The 20272-nt window shown below is 27.8% G+C and overlaps 1 protein-coding gene across 1 annotated transcript in view; it reads right to left on the bottom strand.

Moving 5' to 3' along the window:
• The window catches only part of LOC136071956 (protein FAM13A-like), a 182882-nt gene extending 163740 nt beyond the window's left edge, over positions 1-19142 (bottom strand). Inside the window, exons 1-3 of the mRNA XM_065797910.1 lie at positions 19060-19142; positions 18473-18632; positions 5438-5602 (exon numbers count right to left, since the gene is read on the bottom strand). Coding sequence (XP_065653982.1) covers positions 5438-5602; positions 18473-18632; positions 19060-19083 — 349 coding nt within the window. The 5' untranslated portion in view covers positions 19084-19142. The remainder of the gene's footprint in view (positions 1-5437; positions 5603-18472; positions 18633-19059) is intronic.
• Positions 19143-20272: the final 1130 nt, after the last annotated feature.

Here is a 20272-nt window from a genome sequence, read left to right as displayed (position 1 = left end):
AAGAGCCTCTAGTGATTCTTCTGAATAAACTCCAATGGGAAGTTCTAATGCATCGACAATCTGTAAACCATGTTCTAAAAGTTTGTGAACGCTTGGAGGAATAACATTCAATTATATTCAGAAAAAATTTTATCTGTTGTATCATTACAATAATTTTGAAAAGAGCTTGGATCTAAATCATATCCTGAACAAACTGCTTTTACAAATTGTTTTAAGTCTAGAAATGATGTCAACATCTACACCAGTTATCTCAGAGAAAGTATTCGATTCCTCAAAGACTCTTCTGGCAGCATTATCATTATTAGTGTTTCCAAAACCTTGTTTTGGCATGTCAACAATAAGACTTAGTTCTTCCCTAAACTTCTTTTGGATAAATGCTTTCCTTTCTTTAACTGATTCTTTCTGCTCAGAGGTTTTAGCATAAAATGACCTAATTTTCAATTTATATCCAAGATGAAGAATGTACTCAAAGCATCTTATCCAAAGGTGAAGGGGTGAAAGGCCCAAAGATAAAGCTTCTTTATTGACAGGTTTAGATCTAATCAATTTAATGTCATTCATCTATGTTTGCTGAACATACATTACAGCTTTGAGAAGAGGTAGTACTTGTCAGTGCATTAACAACTTTTCCATCAAACATAGTCAAATCCAAATTATACTTTATAATTGCTGTCATCATAGATGAATCAGCTGGTTCTGACTCTAAACTTACTACAAATGGTTCAAGTTTCTGAATCTCAATTCGTAATCGTTCCTCATCTTCTTTAATTAGCATATTTGTTTCCTTTTTGTACTGCAAACATACTGTCTGCAGAAATGTGTACTAGATGGTTTTTTGTTGTACCATATCACTGTATCATTAACAGTCAGTTTAAGAGGCACAATAGATGTTTGGAAAATACTCTCTTCATTTTTAATAACTTCATCTAGAGTTGTATCTAAATATTTTTGTTTATACAGACTTTGGCTAGACGCTCCATCAAAACCGCCTTTGAAATGCATCATTCCATGTTGATTGATTTCTTTAACCGATAATTCAGAAAATATTTTGTTGCAACTATTTAGACTCAAGATTCTACACAGTGTGTGATTAAAAAGAGATTGAAGGGAGCAAACTGAGATGTTTCTGAAAAAGTCATATTATCTGGATAGCATTTCTTTTTTTCAATTAAAATTTTATGAAGAGACGGATAGATGTTTGCATTTTGTAATAAGGAGCTATTTCTGATTATCTGGTATTGTCCATCGGACAGATAACATTGAATTTTTAGGCTGAGAGCATCTTCAACTTTCATTTTAACAGGTTCAAGCATAGACATGTTTTTCCTAATTTAATTTGCTTTATCTGGGTCCAAAGCCTTCTTTACTATAAAAATAAAATTGTTTCTATTAATGTTGGATTCAGTTGCTGCACTTTTTAAAGAAGCTAAGGCCAGTGCTTCGTGATTGTTTTCAGCTAAATGGGCAATTTTAGCTCTTTTGCTTCTTTCAGCGAGATTTTCCCAAACTTTATTTTTTCTACCTGGACCTTCTTTAAATTTAATTCTTTTAACAAGATGGGGGAAAAACTCCTCCTGTAAATAGAAACTTAATTAAATAGAATGATTGCATAAAGAAAATTATTAACAAATAACTTTGTCTCTTTACCTACAGCCAAACATCTTCTTTTAAAATCAATCTGTCATAGTTTCTATTATGCTTATCTAACTTAGCTCCCACTTTTGCTTTAAAAACAGACAACTTATTCTTTAAGTTGGTAAGCTCTGATTTATCAAAGTCATCTTCATGAAGGTTATAAAATTTAAAACTTCTTTAAACAAAGATTCAAGCAGAATAACTTTATTGAAACCTAGCTCTTTAATTTTTTGAAGAAGATCAATTCTTTTCATGTTTTATATACTATCTATAACATGACACACAAAAGTTATCAATAGTTTAACAATCTTAGTGTCATTTACATTATAGCTTAATAACTACAAGTATTTTGAAAATCCATATATATATATATATATATATATATATATAGATATATATATATATATATATATATATATATATATATATATAAATATATATATATATATATACATATATATATATATATGAGCTATAAAAAAATTACTTATCAATTTTTTTTATATTTTACACTGTGTTTTCATCTCTAAAGACTCATCAGGATTAAAAAAATTTGTAAGTGATTTTCTGTTAATTTATAATAGCTCTGTTTTTTTAAGAACATTGAGCACTCTATTTTGTAGAATACATTGAAACTATTTGTACAACCTTTTATCGTATACTCGCTGAATATAATATTTAGCGAGTAAATGATAAAAGCTCTATTTTAGATTGAAGCAAATTGGAGCAGCATTTTATTCCATTAAATGGTGTATTGCTGACAGTACTCAAAAACACTAAAATCAGAGTGAAGTTATGCGGAACATTTTTATTCTTGTGCCACAAATAATGTGTTACTAATAAAAAAAAAAATTTTTACTAATATTTTTCTTCATGCTGAGCTTAAACCTTTAGAAAAAAATCATTCATTTACATTGTGAATTGACACAATTTTAATAAATTAATAAAAAATAATAACACTTTAACTACTATGTCTCCATAAAATAAATTTCTAAAACTGACTTTTGAAATATTGGGCCCCAAAGTTGGTTTATAGAAACTAGTTGTTTCATTAACTTTTAAGCATGTTCCTTTAATATTTCAGCATTTTAAGTACATTCATTTAATTCAGCATCAGAAAAATATTATATGTTTATTTTCATATTTTTGCTATTTTTATTTCTTATCTTATTAAGAAAAATGTTTTTTCAGAATGTTATGAAAACCGGGTCATTTTAGGGAAACCAGGTCAATATTAAAATTGCAGTATTTTGTCAACCGCTCATCATTTTTAGCTAAAATTTTCCTGCAATATTTTTTTATAATTAGAAATAATGTGCCAAAATATAACACAAAAAGAAGACACATAGTTCAATGGAATGGGTGATTTGATGTGGAATTACCCTACAATAAATATATAAAAATATAAATAAAAAAAAAGAGTGAATTCTACCAATGATTACAACATTTGAAAAAGTTGGAAAACTTATTAATCATCAAAATAAATACTGGAGAGTACCGAACAAGATATTGATCTTTAAAAACTTATGGCCAATTCCATTGATTGCGAACTACAAAAAAATTGTCTATTGATAAATTCCTTATACAGAATTCCTTATACATAAGAAAACGCAAAAAATCTCATTTTTCTTAACCAAGCCATGATCTCAAAGCATGACTATTAATGCAATAGTGGTGTAGTGGTAGAGAACTCAATTTCTAAGCGAGAAGTTCTGAGTTTAATCCTCACCATGTCCCTGTTAGTACCGCACTCAACTTGTTTCTCCGTGCAGCGCCCTTGTTAATTTTATAGATGTGTTTGTTAAAAAAAATCAAAAAGTAAGCAGAGGAACTTTAATTTTTTCTTAAAAATGCTTTTTAATATTTGTAATATAAATAAAAATAAAAAAATACAAAATCGTTAAAAAAGCAGGATTTTACTAGTTTCTCTTAAAACAAATGGTTATATTTTTGTAGATTTTGTGTGTTTCTTACAGAAAATGTTAAAATTATGTTTTTTATATTAAAAAATTTTAACTGTATGTGATTTTACTTAAAATTAAAAGACAAAAACAAAACTTTCATTTTTTTGTGTCTTGATTTTAAGTAAAATCACATACCGTTGAAAAAAATCATACAGTTAAAAAAAAATACATTCAAATAATCACATATAGTGAAAAAAAATCACATACAATTAAAAAAAAAGCGGTTTCAGAAACTGCACTATTCAAGCAGTTTCAGAAACCATCAATAAACCAAGATTTTTTTAGTACAACAACTGATGAACTATTTCAGGATCCAATTTTTGAAAAACATGTAACAGGAGATGCTTGTCTATTTACAAGGTCCTTTTTTTTGAAACACAGCAATCATGAGACAATTGTCAGAAATTTGTATGTTTATCCTTCTGGTTTCTTGATGGAAAAAAAGGTAACAAGAAATTTTAAGTGCCTGTTCAAATGGGTTGACATTTGAATATTAATCTTTAATAAAATTTTGCACAATTGTTATCATTATAAGAAAGAGCAAATAAAACCTTAAGGACAACTAAAATCTATTAATAGACTTTTTGGACCACCACATTATATGTATATGTATATATATATATATATATATATATATATATATATATATATATATATAATATATATATATATATATATATATATATATATATATATATATATATATATATATATATATATATATATATATATATATATATATATATATATATATATATATATATATATATATATATATATATATATATATATATATATATATATATATATATATATATATATATATATATATATATATATATATATATATATATATATATATATATATATATATATATATATATATATATATATATATATATATATATATATATATATATATATATATATATATATATATATATATATATATATATATATATATATATATATATATATATATATATATATATATATATATATATATATATATATATATATATATATATATATATATATATATATATATATATATATATATATATATATATATATATATATATATATATATATATATATATATATATATATATATATATATATATATATATATATATATATATATATATATATATATATATATATATATATATATATATATATATATATATATATATATATATATATATATATATATATATATATATATATATATATATATATATATATATATATATATATATATATATATATATATATATATATATATATATATATATATATATATATATATATATATATATATATATATATATATATATATATATATATATATATATATATATATATATATATATATATATATATATATATATATATATATATATATATATATATATATATATATATATATATATATATATATATATATATATATATATATATATATATATATATATATATATATATATATATATATATATATATATATATATATATATATATATATATATATATATATATATATATATATATATATATATATATATATATATATATATTATTATATATATTGTTAGTCCAAGTTATTTTAGCATTTTTGGAGTTTTGAATGTTTGTGTACAACCCACAAACATTGTATACAACAGCTTTAAGAAATTTTTTCTTATTTTTTAAAAACTGCCTTGTTACGATGAGTTATTATTATTTATTCTTTTAATGACTTACTACATGTTGTATTAGCATTTTGTAATATATCTAAATATATTGTAATTTATTTTGTTATGAATTGTTAATAATATAAGGAAAAGTTGACTTACACATATCAAATGCTGTTTTTAACTTCTCAACTACTTTCATGTTACCATTGACACGAAATAGACCTTCATGCTTAAGTCCATGTAACTTTAGATATTCACAAAGTCTTGTTACTATAACAGGAACATCACTTTGGTCTCTATGATTTAAATATTCCAATGGCACACCTATAAAAAGTTATTACTATATATCAATTACTTAAAAATAATTCCTGAATTAAAATAAAAAATATATACTGACACATAAAAAGAATAATAATTAACAAGATGATAATGAGTTTATATATATTAACATGATGATCAAACTTTGCACATAAGCCAAAAGAGCTGGTGCCCCATGCTCGTGTTCTATAAAGTGAGATTTTAGCTCTGAAAACATAGCTAGCAAGCACTGTACGTAGTACATTACAATGTACAATGTATATTGTAATGTACAATGTGCATGTAGGAGTTCTACAATGCACATTCTACAATGTACCTTGTAGAACTTCTAAACGAACATGGAAATGAGTGTCCAGCATGGTCATTAGGTTAACAATCACAAAAAGAATAATATTTTGTTTCTGTGATATTTTGATTACATGGTGAGCAACAGTGCTTGTAGCATTCACATATTGTATTATTTAAAATGTTAAATTTGATGTAAAAATTTCAAATAAATTTAATATAATGTTCTGTAGATGATTACTTTTTTTTTTGCAAAAATAAAGCAATATGTTTCACATTAGTATATGACCGGGGCTCTGGACCCATTTTTTGCAAACACGGCCCCAGCCCTGGCACAATTATAAGATTTAGTAGGGGTTGATAGCCGGAGCTTGAAAAAATTTATATTATTTTATATATAATTTTTTAAATATTTACTGTTTGTTAAATACTGGGGTATGCTTATATATTTCTAAACTCTAATTTACTTCCAACAAGGTTGCAAGCAACCAATACTAAGTTATAATTTACTTTAAAATAGAGGATAGGGTTAAAAAGCTAACAAAAATGGTTAACTGAAGATTTAAAAAGTTGCAGGTAGAATAAAAAAGCAAAACATGAAGATTGGTAAGAGTTATAAGGTTTTTTTGATATGCAAGGAAAGAAACTGGATTAATAAAAGTTTTTATACCATGATGGGACAGATACATTAAAAAGATGCAACTTGTTGAATAAGAAACAAGCAAGAATGAGTTTTGGTTTATCGTAATAAAGATGATAGCTTGTTTGAGCATTGACCATGATTGTATATGTAAAAAAAAAAAAAAACTCAACCTTACAACAATGGGAGAGTGGCTCAAGCTTGGCAGATAAAGCAGGTCTAATTACATTGTGCTTTTAAACTTTGTCTTAGAGTAAGAGGGTTATTATTCGTCAATATAGCAATGCCAGCTATACTGCAATCTTTTTTTGCAGTTAAATAATTTTTGTAGTTAAATAAATTTTGTAGTTTAGCTTTTTTGTAGTTAAATAAATTTTGTTGTCTAATAAAGTTTGTGAATTTTGAGTCCAGACTTGAAATCCACAAGCCACTGCAAGCCATAGGCTGTTACAGAAGAGAGATCAGATTAAAAATTGGCTGCTTGTTCTAAGCAATCAAAAAGTGAAGACTTTTTGTCACGACAAGGGTATAAAGATAAGTCTTCGGCAAATAGAGCCACTTTAGATGTAAATTGGTAGTCCCAAAGAATAACTTTAATATTGAAGTTAAAAAGAAATGTTTAATAATCTTGAAAACTTTATATAAAGAAACTAATAAGAGTGAAGACTAATTGTAGTATAGTTGGAGAGGTCAAAGCGTTTCCTAGAGTTTTTAAATACTGGACTTATTTAGCACTTTTTATAGCTTACCAAGAATTGAAGTTCTTGAGAAACTTTTTTAATACTATGATGGAAATCTTGTCTGAAGCACAAACTGTTAAAGTGTTTAATTGATAAATAACTTTAGCATTAAAAGCCAGAGTGATTTGGATGTTAAACAATGGGTTAATCTGTTTAACTAGTATAACAGGAAGAATATGGCCATTAGATTCAAGAGACAAGTTAGAGGAAAAGTTCTTTCCATATAACTCTGTCCACAGTTCTGAATGATAGATGAATCAAATGAAGACCACAAGATCCAGTTGGAATTAGTTTTTTAATGTCATTTTTGTAATTCAGAGTAGAAGGCCCAATTTGCATTTGGGTCATCCATAGATACTTAAAGAAGTTTAGTTTTATTCAAAGATTTTAAACTCAATAAAAAATTATGCAAAAGGTCTCTACTTCGACTATGTCCAATAAAGGTTGAGTCTAGGTAACGAGTACAAACACAGTTTAAAACAACCCTTTCAATAAATAATTAGATCCATCTGTCCCATTTGCACAACTGAGTTAAAACTTCTCATGTTCTAGAAAGAAGTAAAAAGATCAGACCCATGAATTAGAGATTAAATATTAGACTTATTTTAGTTAATGTTGCTGTTAAAGACTTAGAAAATGTCTATAGAACCAAAAATCTGAGATAAAAGATTTATTAAACAGAGAATAACAGAGCTTAACATCAGACAAGACCTTTTTACATTTTCTTCTTGCATATAATAAAAGGACATTTCTTTCTAAGAGAGATGTTCTTGTAAAAAAGATGAAAAAATGATTACAGTTTAATAAACCAACTGCTCAAGATGGTGAAAAATGTGGAGTAGAATGAGTCTTGACTTAAAATTAAAGAGAAGGAATAAAAATTTTTATACTTTTATTCCAGCAGGAATAAAAGCTTCTAAGACGCGCATTTATGCATACATAATATGGATATAAACATATGTTTGCTATTAATTTAGATGCTGGCATACAATATCTTTACATATTTATAAAAACTTTAGTATTTATTTGGTGTAGTACTTGCCGAAAGTAAAGATGATCAGATGGATGTGTGGTGACTATAACACGACAAGAAAGGTGGTGTGACTTTAACATGACAAGAAAAGGAGGCATAATCTTAGACAGATAAGAAAAAAATGTTGTATCGAACAATACTAGAGAAAATTAAAGTGATTTAGGTATCAGCATGTTAAGAGGTAACAGCTTAAGGAGAAAATGGTAGTGGCTGAAGTAAGATAATTTGAAAAAAGTGCCTTACATATTGCATGAATAAACTTTAGTTAAGGGAAGAAAATACTCTAGACTCTTTATATTAAAGAAATAACACAAAAGAGGAAGGCAAAATAGTCTAAAATATAAAGCCTGATGATTATGGTAATGATGATTATGATGATCATATCAGTAATAATAATGTTTATAAATGCATATATATACAAAATATAAAATAAACTTTGAATAAGAAAAAATATACTTTTGCATATTTTTTAATTCAAAAATCACACACTCGGCTCTGGATACATTTGATAAAACTTTGGTTGCTTTTTATTTCATATTATTTATAAATTTGTCTTGATTTATGTCTTGTTTCTATTCCTAGTCAGTGCTCAGTTTCTCCACATTCACCCTTAGGTGCTTCTGATCACAGTTTGATCTCTCTAAAACTATTATCTCATTTTTCTTAATCATCTAAATTCCCAATCATCGTACCTGTTACAACTACTTTAAAGCTGACTGAGACTCTTTCCATAACGGCCTGCTATTCTCAGGTCATAAAATCTCATATTTCATCACAAATATTAGGCTCTCGTGACATCTGGAAAATCATAAATAGTATCAATAATAAGGGCAAATCTGTTATTCCACCTCACTGGTATGGTTTAGACTTTGTCACCACACCTAAAGAAAAACCTTAATTGTTTGCTAAGAACATTTTATCAATATCATCTCTTGATTCCACTAGTTGCATACTACTTGATTTAGTCATCAAACAGGTTGATCCATTTCTTGACATTCATATCACTCCAGCTTCTCTATCTAAAGCGATTTCCTGCTTAGACTATTCCACAGCTTGTGGTCCGGACAACATACCTGTTAGTCTTGCAGAAGTGTTCTTTGGAGCTGTCGCCCATACTTTCAAAAGTATTTAACAAGTGATTACCAGAGTCTTCTTTTCCAGCCTGCTGGAAAGCAACAACTGTTATCCCTATTTTGAAAACCCTGGAGAGTGATCTCATTCGACTAACTACCGTCCCATTAGTCTTCTTCCTATCATAAGCAAGGATTTTGAATCTTTAATTAAAAATCACTAAATCTCTCATCCTAAATCTAATAACTTATCTCTGATCATCAATATGGATTTCAATTTTCTTGTTCTACAGTGATTTGCTAACAGTAATAACCGATAGGTTTTATCGTGCATTACATAAGGTGGAGAGGTTAAGGCTATCTTGACATTTCTGAAGCTTTTGATAAAGCTTAGCATGCTGGTCTTCTCCATAAGCTTTCCTCTTACAGTGTATTTAGTAATATCTTTAAGATTATAGAATCCTTCCTTTCCAATCATAGTATAAAAGTTGTCCTCAATGGACAGCACTCTTCTTCATATATTGTAACTTCAGAGGTTCCTCAAGGTTCAATTCTTGGCCCTAACCCCTTTTTAATTTACATCAACAATCTTCATGATACTCTCCTATCTAAGGTGGCATTGTTCGCTGATGATACAACCATTTATTCTTGTCTTGATAAAAAGCCAACACTCTCTGACTGCTTAGTGAGTTTGAAAAGGATCTCACTTCTGCTGCAACATGGGGCTCACAATGGCTGGTGAACTTTAATTCAGATAAGACCAAAATTTTTTCAGCCAATCGTTATCGCAATAATTTACATCTCCCTATATTTATGAACAGTAATGTACTCGATGAGTCATCTACCCTTCATCTTCAAGGATTAACTCTTACTTCCAATCTCTCTTGGAAACCATGTATCAAATCCATTGCAAAATTAACACCTGCTAAGGTTGCATCTCTCTATCATGCTAAACACTTACTTATACCGGATTCTATTCTTTATCTCTATAATTCTCAAATCCATCCTTGCATGGCATTCTGTTGCCATATCTGGGGCGGATCTTCTAATGATCCCCTTTCTCTTCTAGACAAGGTGCAAAAACCCATTGTAAACATATTTGGACCTGCTCTGCAGCCAACCTCCAACCACTATCACATCGTCATGTTGCTTCTCTTTCTCTTTTCCACAAATACTATAATAGGCACTGTTCTAAATAGCTACCATCTCTTGCGTCATCTACAAAAATTCATTTTCATGTTACTCGTCATTCAATTAAGTCTTATCCTTTTTCTGTGACTGTTCCCAAGCGCTTCAAAAACTCTTATTTGTCTAGTTTTTTCCTCAAAAATCAGTTCTTTGGAATTTGCTATCTTCATCTTGCTCTCCTGATTCATATAATTTGCAATCTTTTAATTCTTCCGTCAATCGTTATCTTGCTCTGCAATCTTCATCTTTTTTCTTCCATTAAATTCCAACTCTAACAGTGGTTGCTTGCAGTTGTTCAAAGCAAAAATGTTAAAAAAAAAAATTGGTCCTACATAGATTTATTAATTAACTTTGTGTAAATGGTTTATAAACAAAAATAATTTTGTTATGATTTACTACTGTCAGGTCTGGTTATCCTGCTGCTAATCCAGTACAACCCGCATCATGTACTGCTGCCTTGTAGGATACGCTTTTTTAGGCAAAGTCTAGGAGTAGCCAACTCCAACATAAAACACACCCTGCCTTGGGGCTTTTAGTTAAGTGAAGGCTAGAGATGGTGTCTTGATAAAAATTCTCATCCTGGGCAGACATTAAACGCAACCAGCTATAGTCTATAGCTGGTTGCGTTTAATGTCTGTCCAGGATGAGAATCTTTAGTATAGGCCTCCTAGGCAAAGACTTAAGGGATAAACAGATTCTATCTGTTGACCAGCCTCGCACCCCTTCTTCATCTATTAAGCTGGTGCAGATGCATTTATAATACATTGTTTCCAGTTTAAGATGTTGAATGCTAGATCTTCTTGACTCAATGCATGGGTTTGCTTGTGTCTCTGTTTTTATGACTAGACAACTCATTCTATTATCTCCTTATGAGGCTATAGCTCTAAAACTCAGTTTTATGGTTGAGAGGTCAGCTGGTAGTCAGGTTTCCAGAACTCTGTGGTAGCTCTCAGAGAAGCTGATTCCATCAGCAGCTGCAAAATATCAGAGTACTAACAGTGCCATCTTGTGCATCAATGGCGTCCCTGCTCGTACTTTTGGTGCGCATTGTCGAGGCCACATTTGGAGCCCTTTGATATAACTTAGGATTTTTTAATGGTTAGAAGGCAATTGCTAGAACTATTAAATAGTGTACTGAGTGCTATCTATGCTTTGAGTTGAGTTCTTTAACAAATTTAAAAATGACTTATGACTTGTTTCTGATCCTAGTCAGTGCTCAGTTTCTCCACATTCACCATTCTGTTGTAGAGTGATCAAATTGTGTTTCTGATCACGATTTGATCTTTCTACAACTATTATCTCATTCTTCTTCATCAATAGAATCCCCTTATCATTGTACCTCTCACAGCTACCTGACTAAGCTGACGAGGACTCTTTCCATGATTTTCTTTGTGATGGCCCTTGGGTAGAAATCTTTCGTCTTCCTGCTGATAAATGTGCTTATTACATAAATTCTTGGATTCAGGCTGGCATGGAACCTTTTATTCCCTCTTGACAATTTCAAGTCAAGCCTCAATCTTCTCCTCACATTGTACTGCTGCAATTCCCAATTGAAACCATTACTTCCATATCTATCAGGAAAACAATTCTCCAGAAATCAGACGCCTGTTTACTATTGGTAGAAACCATTGTAAAAAGGATTTGTCTAATGCAAAAGCCCACTTTTCTCATTCACACAAAATCTCATATTTTATCTCAAAAATTAGTCTCTCATGACTTCAGGAGAATCTTTAATAGTATTAATAATAAAAGTAAATCTGCATCCAGCAGTCTGGAGAGCAGCATCTGTTACCCAATTTTCAAAAATCTGGGAGAACGATCTGACTCATCTAATTACAGTCCCATTAGTCTTCTTCCTATCAAAAGCAAGGTTTTTAAGTCATTAATTAACAAACACTTATTCTCTCACTTTGATTCTAATAACTCACTTTCTGATCATCAATATGGATTTCGATCTTGTTGTTTTACTGCTGATTTGCTAACAGTAATAACCGATAGGTTTGATTGTGAATCAGATAGGGATGGAGAGGTCAAGGCTATCACTCTTGACATTTCTAAAGCTTTTGATAAAGTTTGGCATGCTGGTCTTCTCCATAAGCTCTCTTCTTACAGTGTATCAGGTAATATCTTATTACCTGATACACTGTAAGAAGAGAGCTTATGAAGAAGATTGGTAAGGAAAGATTATTGAATCCTTCCTTTCCAATTGTAGTATAAAAGTTGTCCTTAATGGACAGCATTCTTCTTCATATCCTGTAACTTTAGGGGTTCCTTAAGGTTCTATCCTTGGCCCTATACTCTTTTTAGTTTACATTAACGATCTTTCAGATATTCTTACATCTAAGTTGGCATTGTTCGCTGATGATACTACTATTTATTCTTGTCTTGATAAGAAGCCAACACTCTCTAATTGCTTGGAGAGAGCATTTTAGCTTAATTTCACTTCTGCTACAGCATGGGACTCGCAGGCTATGGGGCTTCCCAGGCATGGGGCTACAAATGGAACTTGCTTTCTTCATCTTGCTTTCCTGATTCATATAATTTGCAATCTTATAAGTTGTCTGTCAATCGTTATCTTGTTCTATAAACTTCATCTTTTTTCTACCAGCAACTTCCAAATCTAATAGTGGCTGCTTGCAGTCTTGATGGAAGCAAAGATGTTGAAAAAAAAAATTGAAACAAGCTGAAAAGTAACAAAAAAATTATGAGAACACAAGCTGAATCCACAAGCTGAAAAGTAGCAATATTCACCAGTACAGCATTTGTTTTAAACCATTTATATAACTTTGTTTCTTCCAAACAAAACCAACAAGTCAGGATAAGTGGATATGGACCACACAGAGCCTGGAATCATATATGCCAGTTCATGTAAAGTTAAAAAAGATTCATACTATTAGTGCGAGATGCTATTGCTGATTCCCACAGTTACAAGAACCTTCTTCTCTATCGCAAGGATAGCCAGGTCTAGTTTCAACCAAGAAATTCAAGACAGTTTAAGTACGTGCGTAGTGTAAAAGCCGCTGGCTTATATAAATATAAACTTATATAAATAGGTTATATAAATATAAACTCTAACTTTTAGCGGTTTTCAAGTTAAATTTTTTTCTATTTTGTTCAAAATTGATTGACATAGCAACTTTTTTTTTACATATTTTTAAAATTTTCTTTTAGGTTTTGTTATGTAATGTAAAAGTAACGAAACTTTGGATTTTTAGTTATGAGCAAAAATTTATATAACTTTGTTTCAAATTCATTTAATTGTCATTTTGATTCCTGTATCGAATTCTTTTTAAAAAAAAAAAAGGAACAATAAAATTGGTGGATTTTATGCTGGAGGTGCTAATTAAAGCAAAGATAAGGTCAGGATTATAAGATCATCAATATTTTTTTAACTATAACCACTAACAAAGGCAATAATAAAGCGTGAATACTAGAATTTAGTAGTTTTTAGTATTTCTTTCAAAACTTTTATGTTGAAAAAATTTCATTTTTAAAAATAAAATATTCAATTATCAACAAATATTGGAAAAAAAACTTTAAAAAAGTAAGCATTCCCATTCAAAAAAAAAATGTTCTTCTGATGGTAAACAACTTTATTAAATATTGATACTTTTTTACCAATAATTGTCTTAACCAACTGTTGGCCACTGGTCAATTAAAAAACAACTGTTTCTAATTTATTACAATTAAATTAGTAAGTCATTTATAAAACATTATTTTATTATTCATTAAACATTTTTTTATTATTCACTAAAATTAATTTAGTCAAAACTTGTTTAGTATAGTAATAAAAATTTAATAAAATATTTAGAAACATTAAATAAAAAAACCAGACTTTGATTTGAATTTTCCTCATTAAATTTATCTACTAATGATGTACATTTGACAATGTTTTTTTATTTCTGTTTTAGTAAAAAACCACAATCCAATTCATTCTGATAACTTTTGAAAAGAAAATTAAGCCTATACATTAAGCCACTACCAAGTTAAAGTCAACACTTGGCTCATTTTGGTAAATGTTCTATTTATATTCAATAAAATTATTTTCAATTTAAAAATTTCAAAACTTTGTCATTTTTTAGGGAAAAAAAAAACAAGTTACATTATTAAGGTTTCAATTAAGTATTGCAAAATAGAACAGAACATAAATTGGTATAATAACAAAAAGTTTGCCATTTTTAAATGTGCGTCCATTTTTCTTATAAGAAAAGGTTAATTGTTGCAATGTCTTAAGATATAAAATATATAAAATCTAATACAATAAAGTATTTATATTAGCCTTATATTTAGCTTCTGTATTTTATGGCATTTTCATATGATATTATCTTATATAATAAGTTTATAAAAAGTCTTTTTCAGACTGAATTCAAAACGTCAATCTGGGCAACCAACAAGTAAAAGAACACATAATATTATAACTAGACATCAAAGTGATTAATATGCTGGGCAACCAAATAAATTACCTGTTAGAAACCTCCTAACATATAAACAGATTATATGCCTATAAGGTCGAAAAAGAAATTGATTACAACTGAAAAGATCGATTCTTCGGCCGTAGTTTTAAAAGTTAATTGGAAGTTTTAAAAATTTGGAAAAATCTTCCACTAATGAAAGAGAAACCTCAAAGAAATAAGGTACAAAGAACATTTCAAAAAGTATTTGCAGCTGAACGAACTAAAACTTCAAAACATAAAAACAGTGTTTATTGGTTGAAAAATAACCTTTTAAAGTTATTTGATATATCAGCATGTAGATGCAAACTTCCTCTTTTAAATTGTGATAATAGGTTTGAAATTGATAATACATTTTTAAAAAGCCACAATATTAAACAATATGTTTGTTCAAACAAATTTGTAACTAAACAGCCAACAAATTGTATAGCTGTACAGTTTTTTTTTTTTTTTTTCTCAAATTATGGCATTTTATTTTATTATACATGTTATCCTTTCAAAATGTTTGATGCAAGGGTTGCTCTAATAAGCATATTATCCTTTAAAAATGTTTGATGCAAGGGTTGCTCTAATATGTCTCTGTGAAGAAAGCAAACATGTTATATTTAGTTTTTTTTTATGCTTGTTATTTTTTTAAATATTTTCTTTAAGCTGTAAAATGAATTTAAGGTTCCAGTTCTTGAACAAGAGTATTTAAAGGATCAGAAACTTAAGCAAATCAGCCAATGTGATAAGAAAAAGACAGCCAAGATTGCAAAAAAAAGAAGGAGAAAACTAATATAACAAGTGACATGACAAGCTATTCAAATAATGTTAGTGACATTGCAACATTTGCCATAGCAACTGCTACCTTGATAGACTATCAAATAAAGATATTTGACAAAAAGCGTGCTTCAACCATGATTATTGAAAAACACAGTTCAGAAGTTTTTCATTTGAAAGTAGTTGGAGTAGATAGTAAAAAAGACATTAGCACATATGTTAGGATATGATCATTACACTGAACCAATTATTAAAAGAATAGTAAAGGATGAACATTACTTAACTTTCACTGCAGAGAGTGGGCCTTTTTCTAAGAAATATTTAAATCATATTAAAAAAACTCATATAAAAAATGGAACAGGAATTACAATGGCAATTGAAATACTAAAAATACTCAAAAAATATAATAGCATTAGTAGTTTGGAAGCCATAGTTCTTCATAATACTTCTGCTAATACTGGTGCAGATAATGGCTTCTTTGTGACATAAGAAAGGTTTTTAAACCAAAGAACCCATTTAATAGGATGTATACTTCACCAAAATAAGTTACCACTTTGCCATGTCATAACTGAAGTAGATGGTAAAAGTAAAGAAATATAAGGGTCCTATTGGTCAAAAAACTTCTACAGGTGATTTGCATGATTCATCAATAGTTATTTTTGTTCCAATTCATTTAGAGATTGACTCTATGTAAACTCTAATATTTTATCTGATCTTAGTACAGATCAACTTAAACTTTACGAATACTGTATTAAATTTATCTGAAGGTTTTATATCCCTAAAATGTTCAATGAAAAAACCAGGACCTGTTTACCATACTAGATGGTTAACTCTAGCTTTAAGAATAATGATGGTTTATGCAAGAGTGCACAAACCATATTGATGAGTTGTGCACAGTTACAAAGTATATAGTCCGAGTATATTGCCCCATGTGATTTGCCCATAAAAAAATGTCTGGTCTTTATAAAGATGCTCATAGACTTTTTCATAAGACAATAGATCTTGTTAAAAATTAGGGAGAAAATGTACAACAAATTGTTTTTTAAAATCTTCATGGAAACTCTTATTTCTGTCTTTAAGAAAACTTTTTATATTCTACGTTGCAAGATTATAAAAAAGATATAAGGGCTTATGCTATTAAGCAAGTTTTGCATATAAGGCAATCAAGAGAAGTAAATCTTGAAGTCAAACCAAAAATAAAAGCAAAACTAACTATGCCTATTAACTTTAACACTGATACATGAAGTGGTTTAGATTATATTTCATAAATGAGGTCGAACCTCTAACTTCTATCCTAATTTTATCATTTGAGTTAGAGAATGCTTTGCAAACTTCTAAAAAACCTATTCTTACGGATTTACCCAACAATTCACAATCATTGAAAAGGTTTATGAAGCTTGCATCAGAGGCATCAAAGAAGGTTATGGTCAAGTAAAGAGACACAACTTTATCCTAACTAAAAACCAAAGCAGAGCAAAAAATAAATATATTTTATCTAAAACTGATTACTTTATACCTTTTTCTTAAGAAAAATTTTTTTTTTCAATTTAAACACAGTTCACATACTTAAGTCTGAGGAAATCCTTGACTTGAATACTGTCAAGAATTATTTTTTTCAAATGGCAAGTCTCTCTCAACCCTTTACTCTGAAATCATCCTTGCCGAGAGAAACATATATTTTTTTTTTTTTTTTAAGGTGCCCTAAGAAGTCCTAACGGTCTTGTCACAGAGCACTGCAAAAGTGCATTTAAACAGGAAGTTCATGCCTCCTTCCTTACCGTGATGCGAAAATATATCCAAAGCTCGTACCGAACCTGGATCTCCTGCTTTAAAAGCAAGTGCTATAACCAGTGTGCCATGGCCGCACAATTGAATTCAATAATGCCTGAAATAAATGGGGGCTGAGGCAGCCAGATTCAAAATTTGAATAGAAAAATCAGGTTTTAAAAAAGTTAGGGGGGAGATAATCACCCCTCCACCCCCTGTTCTTACTCCAGTTCTTAAGATAGTACTTAAGTTTGTACTAAAGTATATGAATATAGAAATTGCCGTAAAAATGAATAATTAATTAAAAACAAGAAAATACTTTAAAACCATTTCCCAAAATCGTCCTTACTCCAATCGGTCTGAAATTTTCAGGATAGTCTTAGATAAATATATACAACAAATTCCAATGCGAGCCAATATGAACTGAGAAAAAAAGTATATTTTGGTAACAATTTACTATAAATTTGCATTTTTATAATTGAACTCACTAAAACTCACCCCTGGTAAAATTTCAAAATTTTACCAGGGGTGAGTTTAATTATAGAAATGCAAAAACTTTTGAAATTTAGGATCTGATTTTATAAAACTACCAATAAAAGAATGGGTGGGTATTTTTATTGGTTTATATAGAGGTTTAATCTCATTCACCAAGGGTTACAAGAGTTGTAAGTCTGGAATGTAGACTAATGCAGTTGATGTATACTGCAGTCTTGGGATGCAGTCTTGCAGGGATGCGGAGTCCCAAAAGGAATCCGGCTTTATTTCTCTACTTTTTCCAAGTCTGTAGTGAGATTTTTTTTTATGCATCATCAACTTAATATGATTATTGTTTTTTTTTCAGATACTGAAAACAATTTGTTAATAAATTTCAAATATTTAAAACTGATTTCTTGAATGAATTCTTGAATAAACATGTGTAACAAAATTATTAAAGTCTTACCAAAAGTTTTATTTTGCAGTACTTGAACCTTATCTTTAATAACCTTGGGTGAAGCAGTTAGAATTTTCTTTACCTTAGAAGATATTGATTCGCTACGAGGAGATACCAGTTGTGGAGTTAGTAGCATGGGGGAAGATCCAGATGTTTGTAATTTTGTATGCTAACAAGTAGGTATTTAATAACTAATTTTATGCATAAAATAATAAACTGTATAAATTTCTTAAGTATAAACCTGTCAAGTATAGAATAATAACTTTTTTTATAAGCATAAAATATATATACAAAAAGTATATATATACATAAAATATATACATAAAAATCATAAAAATATATATACATAAAAATGTTGTTTTTGCACAAAATCTTATTTAATAAAAGAAAAAACTAGAATTGTTATGTATTTCTAAAAAAAAATACAAAAAACAAATGTTTTCAAATATATAAAAAAAAGTAGAGTTAAAATATATAACAAAAACATAATAATACAACATAATATAAATACAACAATAAAATAAACTTAACATTAAGATTGTAATCAAATATATTTTTTTAATTGAATAAAATTAAACTTTAATAAAAATGCTTACATTGACATATGAAGATGACCCCATCTGCCAGTTAGAAACATACTAGTTGTAAATATTTAAATGATTAAACACTAAAAATAAAATTGAAGGTAATAAAAATTAAAATTATAATAGATGAGATGTGAACTTTTTTTTTTATTAAATGTATTGTGCACTACATAATCATGCTATGCACATTTTTTTATTATTTTTAAATTAAGAAATCTGTATAAATAATAGTAGATTATAACAATGTAAATAACACTTATTGCTTGCCTAAATTATTATTATTTCTGTCTGAATAGCCTGCATTTTTAATTGTTAAACAACAAATTGATTAATATTATTGATATTTTTACACAATAATCTATAATAATTTATAGTATAAGCAAACTGTAACTTATAGGAAACTAAATAATATTTTATATTATAAATTATAATATAAAATATTATACCCTAACATAGTATATTTGAAATGCCATTTATTAAAACGGTGTTTATTTTTAATAAAATATACATGACAAATAACATATAAGTTTTGTTATATATAATATTATATATAATATTGCATAAATATACAGAATTTTATAGTTTTGTATATAACACAAACTCTACATAATAAATTTTACAAAACTTCTTAGGATAATATACAAATACATTTATCAAACAATAACTTAAAATACATTTCAAATAAAATATATATGTTATATTGTAACAAACCATATTGTGAATTAGAAATCATAATGCAATTAACTTATTTATTTATATATATATATATATATATATATATATATATATATATATATATATATATATATATATATATATATATATATATATATATATATATATATATATATATATTTATATATATATATATATATATATATATATATATATATATATATATATATATATATATATATATATATATTATTTATTTAATTACTTTATTATTATATTATCCTGAAGAACTTTGTAAAACTTATTATAAAGGTATATTATAGACGAAACTTTGAAATAATATATTATTGGTAAACTATTTCATTTAATAGTATACTTTTATATAATAGTATAATTATATATAAAAGTATATTACAGGTATACAACTATATGATTTTAAAACATCATACAGCTAAAAATTTAAATTGAAAACGTGTACATGGAAACACTTAACAAAAAATACATTTAAAAAAAATTGTTGATGTTGGCCGGCAAAATCGACTACTCTATA

This window comes from Hydra vulgaris, chromosome 05 (genome assembly GCF_038396675.1).
Source record: "Hydra vulgaris chromosome 05, alternate assembly HydraT2T_AEP".
Lineage (NCBI taxonomy): Eukaryota > Metazoa > Cnidaria > Hydrozoa > Anthoathecata > Hydridae > Hydra > Hydra vulgaris.
The sequence above is the reverse complement of the archived record's forward strand: the minus strand, read 5'-3'. Positions and strand labels throughout refer to the sequence as shown.